We start from the raw sequence: 12,524 nt of genomic DNA, 5'->3' as shown, positions 1-12,524 counted from the left end.
GTTTTTTAGATTTGCACCACAACAAAAGTTATCGATCTTATGATCCAGTTGCTCGCCATACGTATAACACCATGGACGTTACATTCTTTGAGCAAGAATTTTTCTTCTCCATGGCTAACACCCCCTATATGTTCTTCAGGGTGAGACACCGATTGAAGAACTTTAGTGATGTGATCTTGATAATGAGGCAGTGGTTGCGGACCATGCAGTGGGAGAGGAGCATCAACCTACGACCGAAGGCGCTATCTTTGCCGAAACAAATATTGGTCCGGAAGTGCACCGAGTCCGTTGCAAGAGTAAATAGTTGCATCGAGTTCGTATCAGGAAGACTGAAAACTAATACTTTATCTAATTCTGCTGGTGTTGAGCACTCTTATTATTTGCCTCCTAGACAGAATCGTGGCAAGCCACTAGTTAGGTATTCACCAAGGGAAGATTAGGTATGCTATTGCTTATTCCGTATCTGCTTATCGACTCTCACCACAGTACAAGGCAATGGTAAGCCAAATGCTAGCGAGCTCGTTTGGATGTGCTTTTAAAATAACTGTAAACGCTTTTGGTGAAAATATTTTTGAAAACAATCCTTAGTAAAAATGCTAATAAATCTTGGAAAATCACTTAAAGTGCTTCCTGAAAGAAGCACATAACTGGTGTTTTTTGTAGAAAGCACTTAAAGTGCTTTTGGAATTCAAAAACATTTTCTCTAAAAGCGCTTTCAGTCATTTAAAAAGCACATCCAAACGAGAACGGATTGAATGACTTAATTAGTTATCGGAAAAAGTTTGGTAGGAAACTTGATTGTATGATGTTTCGATGAAGTTATAAGTTTCCGCGTTATTTACGATTTTGTTTGGTCTTTTATTTTCTTGTTACATCCGATTTACTCAATCATTACATATAAAAAAATATTTTGAGTAATAACCTAAGAAAAGGCCCTATGTGATCATATGGGAGGACTTGAGAACTCAAGGACCCTTTTTAGTGGCTCGTCCCAAAAATTTCAAGGCTGGCTCTGATCACATACATACTAACAAGCCTATATATATTTACAATAAGCAAATACCGACACATTTCTTTTACAAATCGTTCTGTGAAGATTTGGTACACTGTAGTTGAAGTTGATTAATTACTCTAATTAAGGCCCCATATTAGTAGGTTTTAAGCATTCTAAACTATGTATTACATCTACTTTTCGGTCCATCACAGTCGACATGGAATAAATTATAAACAAGCTAGGGTTGGCAATATCCATCACCATCAGCATGCCTTTGTTATTCCCTGGATATCATAGGCTATAAATCTAACCCTATCTTCCTTCGCTTTTTGTTTTTGTCAAAGATATCTTCCTTTCTTTAAAGCATACGTCTTTTTAGATTAGGTTTGATCGACCAAAGATTTAATGCTGCATTCGTCATTACTTTTCAGTAAAAAAGTGGGAGGCAAAATATTAAGCATTACATATATATGTGCTTCATCCAATTAGGGGTAGACTAGATATTCATGCAGATTTACATAAACATATATACGTGGTTTTTTTTTTTTTATTACAAATGAAAGATATACTAAATTAATCTCAACTACCGAGAAGAAAATTAAAACTCAAGTGTGGAGGGTTGAGTAAATAGTTCTAGCCAACTTAATTAAACCTAATTACTTGATGAAACTTAATGTGCAGATTCAAAATACTTGAATTAATTATGCATAAATTAATCTTGGTTTTAAAACATATATCTTATGTGTTAATTTATATTAGAGATTCTTTGGCAATTGGCATGTTGGCTAACAATGCTCGTCTAGCAGACCAAATCCAATGTTTGCAATTGATTTATATTATCGTCTAGAATTAACAAGCTATTGACTTGTAGACTTGTAGTTGGTGGATGATGGTTTTATATATTATATGTGTATAATATTTAATATATTTTAAACATGTGGTCAATCGTTTTAGTTATATTTAATAAAGTATTAATAATCATACAAACATATATTTGTTTATCGTAATGATCTTTCCGGAAGAAACATACAGAATAATGCAAATTCCCAACAACCCCTTCCTTCGTGACAACTGATTTGATTATGTAGGGAATTACAAAGGAATTTAGTGTTATCTTTTAAGGGCAATTGGGAGGTGGCAGTAGTAACTGGGTGAGAGAGCAATACCATGAAAACGATCGAGAACATGGCCAACAAAAACTCAAAATGATCGTTCACTACAACTGTAATTTAAGTTGTGCTCACTTTTCTTGTGGTGAACACAACTTTATTTGAAAATGAAAATATATATAATATTTCAGGTCGTTAGTTGCTCCGATCAGTTTTAATAGTCTATTAACAAAACATGACAAATGTTACTCAAATAACATTTTCAGCATGTGTACAGAATATGGTACATGTCATTTTTTGAGCTCACACGGCCATGATCTAAATCATCTATTTTTTAATGTCTACCTTAAAAGATTAAGTACTAAAACCATTATGTAACTATTTTACATGATGGTTTGAGTGTTTAAGAAAGATACTAACTAGTAAGTGACTAAAGATTTTCGGTTTAGCTGATTTTTGTAGAGTATCATAAACGTAACAAAACTCTGCATATTTTCAACATAAAATTTAGGGCTTTTACATGTAAGGCTATGATAACATATTTTAGCGAAATCAGCTAAATCGAAACACTACATTAGAGAAAAATACAACTTAGTTTGTCACACCAAAAAAATTCCACAGCTAAAGATGAATTAGAGCATGACAAGTGGATAGATGAAGTTATATTTGTATTTATGTTTCTATATTTTTGTCAGAGTCTGACGTGCATCGCCGAGAATTTCCCTTTTGAGATTCAAAAAATTGGAAAGGATTTGAATAGCCATACTTCAATCTTGCCAGTAGAGACTAGGGTTTATAAGAATTGCATGCAATTTACAGATCATTATTTTGGGATCAGTCTAGAAGTACAATCTAACGTCTGCAATCGTTACATTCACTCTAGCTTAAAACGAGATCTACCCGTTATAAAGATCCATTAGATCACTATGTGCAAGATCTAACCATTAATTTTCCGAGGAACTCAGTGGTATGTACATAAAAGAAGAGATGCAAAATAAGAGCTACCTTTCAAATTATAATTAGTTTCAGTCGTACATTATGACAAGTGAGACCAAATCACTTTCCAGATATGCAGACACAAAATTACATCAGTGGGAGTAATGCCTGGTATCATTCTCTGGAAAAGAACACCAACAACTTTTACAATCAAAGAAAACAGATCTGGGTTTCACAATCAAAATTCTTCAATTACCTCGATATTCGTTAAACGATTACAATCTGGTGTGGTTAGACTAACATGATTTCTATCTTGGAATTAGTATTGGATTTGCGGTGTAACCGCAGGAAGGCGAAGAGGGTGAAACAAATAGTTTAAACTGTCTCACATAAGCATCAACTCTGAGAGATCATCCATTGGTATTTCGAGGCCAATTGAATCATGATCTTGCAGGCCGTCTTCGTCAAAGTTCAACCAAGTACTGAGATCTTGATTCTCTTCCAGTGAATCTAATTCAGGTAGTTGCAGGTTTGCAAAATCAGTGGGTTCATCTGCCTCTTTGGACGAAGGTGTACGAGTATTACCCGGTAATGACGGGCCCACCCCACTCCTTGTATTGCTGGCATTAGCAACTGATTGACTTGGTAACTGAGTATTTTTTTGCTTGGAATTTCCTTGAGTTTTGAATTCACTTCCAAAGGAGTCCAACGACGTGCGACCAGCTTCACTGGGCAAATTCTTTCTTAAATTATCTGAATGTCGGCCCCTTTCTCTCTCATTTTTCTTTTCCTGTACTTCGTGATGAGTGTCGTCAAGAGCTGAAGTTACCATTGAGGAGGCACTTCCACCAATGTCGGTAATCAGCACTTCCCTCTTCTTCCCCTTGTTCAAGTTCAACATTGAACCATGCTTGGAAGAAGCTTGACCAGACGGAAGAGCCACTGATGAACCCCTTTCAAGATTATCACCCCCTTCGAGATTATCACTATGGGAATCATATCTCCCACTCACATTTGATGCTGCCCCTGCAAAATCAAATGGAACAACACATCTTACATTTCTATTTACTTTGTACCCCACAACAATTACTGATTTCAATTTCTGAATGATATAGTTAGATAAATTTTTCCCTAAAACTGGAATCATCTAAGAACAAAAAAGGAAAGGGTAAAGAAACATATAACATATGCTCTGCAAGAAAACTCGCAACTTTCATGGATATAAATTAAATGAAAAGCAGTTATGAACATCATAACACAAGTATTTAAAAGTCTAGTCAACATACCGGATCTCTTGACTTCCGCTTGATGGGAACCTCCATTGCAGGTATTACTAGCAGTTCCAAAGCCAACACAATCAATAGATTTTGCAGCACTGTTGCATGACGGTTCAGAGAACATAACCTTCTGTAGTTCAGGATCACTAAAGCAACTAATGCCCCTTTCTTCAAATTTTCGACATCTAGAAAGTGTACGTTTGAGAAAAGCCAAAGCTACTTGTTTTGAAACCTTACGTACAGCATTTTTTGAACCATAATTCCCATGGGAAGCCTGTAATCATTAAGTTTATGGAAAATGTTCAGTAATCCATCTCTTATAAAAAAAAAAATGTTCAGTTATCTATCATATGCCAAGGTTCACCATTGGTCTGCTTAAAATTTCACCTTCTACATGCAATTATGGCAGACATTAGAATTCCTCATAAACATTCACATAAAGTTGGCACTAAATTTTCCCAAACCTGTGCCACCCCACCCTAAAAGACATCAATCACACCAACTACATCAATCAAGGTACCCACATCATTAACAAAATTATAGAATAAAAAGCACCACACCCACCTCAAACCATTGCCTAATGAGAAAGATGGTATTGCCAGGCACATGCACTGCGGATTTTAATATGATATGGGAACAAAGAAAGATTGCCCAGTGCAAAGAGGACATGAATCGCTGTGGGGGCTGTCTGTTAGTACTCCAAGTGATTTCCGCGATGGAAGTATGGTGATCCCCAGCGGACAATATTGTTGTTAATATTACGAGGGCAAATTTGAAATAAAATATTATTAAAAGGGGATGGGGAAATAGAAAACTGAGTGGAAATAGAATCACTCAATCCAGGGTCCTAGGACTGGTAAAATTAACCAATGTAACATGTGAACTGTGAGGATTTGAAGGTAAAAGAGTCTCACATTGGTAAAAGGAAAAACCTTGCAAGGGCTTATAAGAGGTCGGGCTACTCCCCATATTGCCAATTGGTTTTATGGTGCAACCCCAACTTTAGTCATGGCTTCACAGCAGGCTGGTCCACGTGTGAAGCCCAACGGCCACACGTGCTCCACGTCACCCAATTCGTGTTGTCTATGTGTTTGGCTTGAAAATTCGCCACACATGAGAGGGCATGTGAGGATGTGAAGGTAAAAGAGTCTCACATTGGTGAAAAGAAAAACCTTGCACGGGCTTATAAGTTATAAGAGGTTGGGCTCCTCCCCATAATGCTAATTGGTTTTATGAACTTTCTTCATGCACACGACTTAAGTGCAATGAATCATTTATAGGTTGAGATGCTGGAGTAATTTGCCCACAGGCAGACATCGAGAAAAGTGAAACCGTAATATTCAAGGTTCACTACCTATATGATAACAAATGTATCCATTGCTACGACATTAATGACTTATTTGTTTGAAACTTAGAAGTAGGCATTGCCTAATTTTATTTGTGCCTAACTTTTTTAAAATTCATGTTTTACTTTCCTTGCTCACATCTGTCAATAAACGCAGATTATGCTCCAAAATTCTATATTTGTGAATTTGTGAAAAACAACTTAAACGGATGAATAATTTGAAAATGAATAAATAAAGCTGAAAATAGAAACTAATTACCAATCGTTTTCTGTAAGCCATCTCAATAAGCTGGTCCATTGCAACTAGTTCAGTTCTCCTGTGATACGAAACCATATTAATCCAAAAAATCATGGCTGAACTAAGAAAATAAGGTAAATAGTACAATAAGTAAAACTGCCAAGGCATTCTCAATCCTACCGTCTTTCTGTAGCTCTTTCTCTCTGGATAGTTTTATCAATTTTTGCTAAGTTTTTCTTCTTCCTCGCAATCTATTAGTTACATAAAGAAACGTAAGAAACAAGAAAAGGAAAAATTGAAAGGGATTTATAATTAGAAAAATTAATGTGGAAAGTCAATAAGATGCATAAATACAGTGATTCATAATTCACATAGCTAGTTGAAACAAGAATATCTATGAAAAGGCAACCTGTTGATGCAGCTCTTGCTCGAGTCCCATTATATCTTGATTAATCACATCTTCTCCCTCTGTTAGATCAGGCTGCAGCAAGGCACACACCAAAGGAGAAGAAACAGGGAGAAAGGTAAGAAATCTGGATAAAACACCAAAAATTACTGGCATAAAAGTTTTCCAACACACTAATAAGACAGATGAAGGCGTGAAATGAATGCTTACCAATCTCTCCGGACATAAACCAATACTCTGTAGCTCCAGAAAAAGTCTGTCATCCAGGCACATCAACTGATATTGGCGGTCAGAGGAAGGAAAGCTAGGAGTATCGAGTTTCCTAGGTTGCAGTTGCTCCACATCAGAATCTGAAAGGTCATCATCTCCATGCCACTGTTCCTGGCTGTGTAAAAAACCGGACGTGTTTCCATTACCAAGTGTACAAGTTTTAGCGCTTCCATCACAAGAAAGTCTGTCCAGCATGCAATATCTCTGAGTCGGAACATCTACTTTCGACTCAATTTCGGATTCCATTCCGTCCCAATCTTTGGGTTCAACATCAATATGATTCTGATTAAATGAACCACAATGAGAATCATCAGTAGCACACCACAGGTGTATATTTTTCCCTTCACTCTGATGGTAAAGTTCTTCACTTTCACCTTCTTCAATCAAAGCAGAAAGAACTCTTTGGTACAATGGAGTGACCTTTTCCAACCTTTTCATGTCAAGTTGTTCACATAAAGCATCAGTCTTCAATGAATCTTGACTAAAATGGCCCCCTTCTCTTTCCCCAGAATGCTTAGGGATTGCTCTAGGCATCAAAACTTCCTGAACGAATTAGTTCACAACTAATCAATATCCACAAAAAAGTTCGGCCTATTTCCTATACAGCCTTTTTCTTCTTTGCTTTAGTTGAGTAAATAAACTCTAAAGAACTGAAAATTCAATGAAATGCATAAAAACAAATGAAAGTCACGAGAACCCTGGCTAATTATATTACCAAAATATTGTATTCATCACTAAACATCTGAGACAAACTCTCACCAAGCTCCTCTGCAAAACTTAACTGATCCAATCCAACCAAAATACATAGGGAAAATAATTGTAAGTGTCCGGCCTAAGGATACTCATTAAATTTTACATTCATCAAGGTGGCCAATTTAATACCTGCTGCTGCAAGTAGGATATGTCCTCTGAGCTGAGAGAACCAAAAACTAATTCCATTTTCTTCCAAAATGGACCAGAACAGGCAAATTCTACAAAAACCACACAAGCTTAAGTCAAAAGTATGAATGTATAGCACAAATATGCTGCTTTTGATAGAACTGTTGAACGCTCTGTGTGTGTATTAAAAGGTCAAGAAGCATACTACTAGCATTACGAGCAGAATTGGCAGCCAAAAATAGTTCTTCATGATCATCATCAGATTCACCTGATAAGGACATGGCAACACGTATTAAAAGGTATTATTCCCAAATTCTATATTTAACACAAGTGTTTCCACCATATTTCATACAGAATTAGTTAAATTATGCAACATGCATGCCAACAAAAAAATAACATAAAAAGAAAAATAGCAAAAAAAAAAAAGTCTATCAAGGGGCGAAGGGAAAATCTAGTTTTGCATGCAAAATTGAAATACTGATTTCAAATGTACTTTGAAGAATTTCAAATGCAAAAGACAAAATAGAAAATCAACTTTCTTAAACCAAAAACATTTTTAATGCTACCTGTGAAATCTGACGAACCATTGCATGTTGAAGGAACACAAGTTAACACCTTGCGATCTTTAATCTTTTTTGAGGGTGGACGACCTGTTTTACTAAGTACCATAAAATATCGATGAGATTTCAGTCGAAATACTAAATTCATTGACACAACACAATACATGCGGGACAGATAAGGCAAAGTCTAGTTACCTTTTATTCTTATCGGACAAAGGTTTCAGGCCTTGAAGAGACTTCGTGGTTGGTAAATTCTCCGATTTCTCCATAGTTGGAGGACTCCCAGGCCTTGTCAAAGATGAACCCCTTCCACTTCTTCCTTGTCTTCGCACACTATCCCCAATTTCTTTAGTTGGTGACTTATTCTTCTTGTAGGGGAATAAGTGAGCCCCAACTTTTTGATCTGCAGCTAAGGCAATGTCAATGCTGTCCATTCCCTTATCTTTCAACTTGTTTCCCCTAGCTGCAGATTCTTCACTTCCAGATAACCCAAATGGAGATGAAACGTTCTGAAGTTCTCTTTTAGATTTCGGGGTGTGATTATCTAAACTGCTCGTAAGTTGTGATCCGTTGGTCCCAACAGAAGAAGTTCTAGCACTAAAATCAGAAGCTGCAGAGCTGTGACAGGAAATCTGAGCCTCAACATTGTTTGGTGTAGGAGCAACTAAACTTGTTCTCCTTGTGCGAGAGTTTTTATGCGGTCTCTGACCAACCCACTGAGCCATAGGTTGTATAGAAGAACCACTCGACATTGCACGCTTTTGATTACTCATAACACTTGCCACTTTGCCTTTGTTTTCACCAGCAGGCTGTTGCCAACCTTGACAAGGTGCAGACGGAGAGTGAACATTGGGCGATGAGTCTAGATTCATGATGGAACCAGTTCGTGGCGCCCTAGAAACCTTTCCTTTTATCACAGTATTAAGACTGCCTACAGGGTTCTCCTCCTTAATATTTAGCCTGATGCACAGAGCCATAAAAAAAAAAATCAACAGCCTAATTTTAACCTCTAAAAGTGAAGCTTGCAAATAACAGAGTCAAGGTTATGTGCTGGTTTTAATCACACAATTCCTAACGACTTCAAAGTATGATAGGATGATAACAGAACGAAACACATACTTAATGTCTCCTTTCACAACCCTCTGCTCTAACACAACTGAACGGTCTTTTGGAACAGGAGCATTTTCCAGATCATTCTTGAGTACTGTACAAGTGCTGAGATTACTTGACTCAAAAAATGGTTCTGACTTGTTGATTCCCCCGACTCCAAGTGAAGTTTTTAATCTGCAATATATGAAAAGAAAGAATATTAAAAAGGAAAAATCATTGTCATTTCCTTTTACCATTTCCAAATGTGGATAATCATAAAGAACAACTGCAACAACCGTACTAGTCCAAAAAATTGAAAAGTAAAATATTTGCCCAACCCAAAAGTCTCTCTATGCTCAAATACTAAATAGTAAAAAACTGTGAACCTCAAGCAGAATGACAAATTAGAAAACTTATTTTGATATTTTACATATATGTCTACCTGACACCTTGTACATCACAAGAGCGTAGCTTAAGATCACCACTCAGCTTTGGATGCGTAGCTCGTTGTATATCCCGTTCGCCACCTGTAATTCTATGACTCACTGCTCCTACCGAACGTTTCTTTTTTACTTTTTGATCCAACCCTTCACCTCGAGCAAGCAACCTACGGGTCTTTTCTTCAATCCTAACAGAAGCCGCATTAACAGCCTGAGGTATTTTTTCATCCTTGTCTGTGACTACCTGCTGCCTTGAGGTAGCAGCTGACCTAACATCTGCCTGATATCATAAAGAAATGGTGCACATCTTAAGATATGTATATAGAAGTTTGCACTGATCATCACCTAAAGAAGCATGAAGCTAAAAAGTAAATTAAAAGAATTAATTTAGTATAGAATACTGGTCCGCTAAATGCATGAAAACTCGTCAATCAAGACAATTAATCGTGACAGGAATCTGACTACAAAGCATGAAAACTCACCAATTAATTCGTATAGCCACAGTTTAAACATTCAATGCATGAAAACTAGCCAATCAATCTAGTATAGAATTCTGGTTTTAAAAGTATGCTTGAACTAAGCTTCTCTTATTTTGTACTTGTCTATGGTTTTTTTCCTTGAAATATAAAGACTAAAGCAGGTTTGTTTTTTATGAACTACGAAGCTAAAGTAGAGCAACATTAAGAAAAGAAATTGCTAAGGGAAATCTAAATCAAATATAGCTTTTGCTACATTCAATGTCGTTTAAAAAATAAATAAAAAATTGCAAGCAACACAGACCTAATTAAGTAGGATAAAATCACAAGTAAATCTGATTACTAACCCGCACATCAGCCACTGACGTCCTAACACGTTTGTTGAACCCAACACTCTTAGTCCTGTCTTCTAATCTTTGAGTCATATTTTCATGAGGATTTTTATAAATCTGACTTCCCAGTTTCACTATGTTTACTCCATTTGATCTCTCACTTGATGAAAGATCACTACGCTGTCTCTTCTTTGAGCTTAAAGCTTCTTTGTACTTATCCAATTTGAAAATAGATTCACGCAACATTTTTACTCTGTCCCTGGTAGAAAAAAAAAGATTGTTAATATATGTTATCGAAATTCTTAGAACATAATCATTTCATGTAACGATGTGATAATCAAAATATCAACAGAGATGATTTACTACAATTATGTAATTATCAAGATGAGTGACCACCAACATCAATGGAAATGGTTTGCTGTAAATTTACACTTAAATATAAACAATATCAAGCAGCACAACTTCAATTACCAAATGCACCATTTTGATTGAGCAAACATCCTTAATTACTTTCGAGACATGATGTACAATTCAGTTGCAAAAACTGTCAAAGTGAGTAGTAGTTGTAGGGTGAACAGACAATACCTGGCCCTTCTAGAGGCATCTTGCACACTTTCTTTGAAGTGCTTTAGCTCCTCAGTTGCCACCGGAGGTGGAGGTTTCGAATGGCCAACTCCAAGAGAATGGTCGTCTGTTATACTCCCAAGAGGAAAGCCCAGAACCCTACTTAGTTCTCCTGAGCGGGTGTACTTTTGATCGATTAACATAATAGGCTCCAATGGCAAACATTGGGGCAAAGAAGGCATAGTTGATGACAGTGTTGCACTACAGCGGTTTACATTATGCCCAGAATTTAGCATTAGTCTCTCGGCTCCTTACCTAAGCAACTTCTAAACCTGTCCTAAATCAACTCGAATATATTAGTACCTGTTATCACATAATGACCAACAAAAGGAGTTAGCGTCTTATCAAGTACCTACCTGTGTCAACAAGCAACTACACTGCGGTAAGCTAAAATATCCGCTAAATGAAAGTGCAAAATACTAAAGATAACTTCTATTCAACAAGCATATAATGCCGGTAGCTACATCCAAAATGCCCACTTGAGAGAACCAAGAATGCAAGCTCAATTGAGCCTCACGAAACCCTTTCGCCTATTTGGGTAATGTTAAAATTTACGGCATCAGAAACACAAACAGATGTTCTTTAATTTCCTTTTCCACAACTCTCTGGGTAACCAAAGCGAAAGATGTCTAGTTGGATCAAAGCCCATTGTACTTTGATCACATCTTTGACATTAAAATATCAAATTTTGCTATAAAAAAATAAAAATTAAAAGAAAAAAAACAATCATAAATTACTCCAAGGGCAAACATTTCGACATAACGAAATTTTTAACTTCTAAAATTTCCATATTCTTCCAAAAAAATAAATTTAAATTTATAAAACAAAACTCCATCCAACTATACCCAAGCCCTTTTGGCTCAGAATTTTAAACTTACATTTTCCCTTAATTTCCCGGGTTTTCCAGCAGCAAAAACATACATGAGACTTAGAAAGAATTAATTAATAAAAAACTAACAAATCCAAACAGCATGCTGAGCCCTAAGCTGACCACAAATAGAAAAGCTAGGGTTTGAGCTAAATTCAGGCGAAATTTAAACGGAAAATATATGAAATGAAGAAAAATTGAAAAGGGAGGATTGGAAGAGTACCTGAGATTCAAGCAAGTCAAGCTCAGATTAAAGTTCAAACCACGGCAATCGGGGAAAGAGGAGTACGTAATTAAAGCGGGAGAGATTAAGTCGAGCTGTATATATATATATATAAACACACACGTTTTACTTTGTATAAAATATAAATACGCACACGTTAATAATAAAAGCGTATACTGATTGCCAACTTACACGGGTTGGGGCTAGATTTTATTTAAAAAACGTTTTTTTAGCCAAAATGATTTTCGAGATTGAAAATCAATAGAAATTGTCCCTAAGATTGTTCATCATCCATTATTTTGGTCATTCCGTTAAAAACTCTGTTAAGTGTCCCAGAGCTCTTAGCCGAAAATTTGGACAATTTTCAAAATTTCGTAACTAAATCGTTTCTTAACCAAATTTGATAAGCCATGATGTGAACAAATACTAAAGCTAATTTTTACTTACACGTCATTTAT

At 36.2% G+C, this 12,524-nt stretch overlaps 1 protein-coding gene across 2 annotated transcripts; it reads right to left on the bottom strand.

The window, feature by feature from the left end:
* Window positions 1-3,091: 3,091 nt before the first annotated feature.
* On the bottom strand, window positions 3,092-12,202 carry LOC137715878 (uncharacterized). Of its 2 annotated transcripts, XM_068455235.1 has the most exons (16): window positions 12,067-12,202; window positions 10,937-11,278; window positions 10,367-10,610; window positions 9,546-9,823; window positions 9,134-9,298; window positions 8,210-8,974; window positions 8,021-8,112; window positions 7,660-7,722; window positions 7,458-7,546; window positions 7,291-7,356; window positions 6,516-7,118; window positions 6,309-6,380; window positions 6,080-6,150; window positions 5,921-5,978; window positions 4,326-4,590; window positions 3,092-4,065 (listed from the first exon to the last, which is right to left on the bottom strand). In XM_068455235.1, exons 2-16 carry the CDS (start codon window positions 11,209-11,211, stop codon window positions 3,425-3,427), a joined length of 3,747 nt encoding a protein of 1,248 aa, XP_068311336.1. In that variant the 5' UTR covers window positions 11,212-11,278; window positions 12,067-12,202; the 3' UTR covers window positions 3,092-3,424. The 2 variants fall into 2 exon arrangements, with proteins under 2 accessions (XP_068311336.1, XP_068311337.1); XM_068455236.1 differs by lacking the exon at window positions 7,291-7,356.
* Between the last annotated feature and the right edge of the window lie 322 nt (window positions 12,203-12,524).

The sequence above is a fragment of the Pyrus communis genome, chromosome 14, assembly GCF_963583255.1.
Source record: "Pyrus communis chromosome 14, drPyrComm1.1, whole genome shotgun sequence".
Taxonomy (NCBI): domain Eukaryota; kingdom Viridiplantae; phylum Streptophyta; class Magnoliopsida; order Rosales; family Rosaceae; genus Pyrus; species Pyrus communis.
Note: the sequence above shows the minus strand (reverse complement) of the source record. Positions and strands in the feature narration are given on the sequence as shown.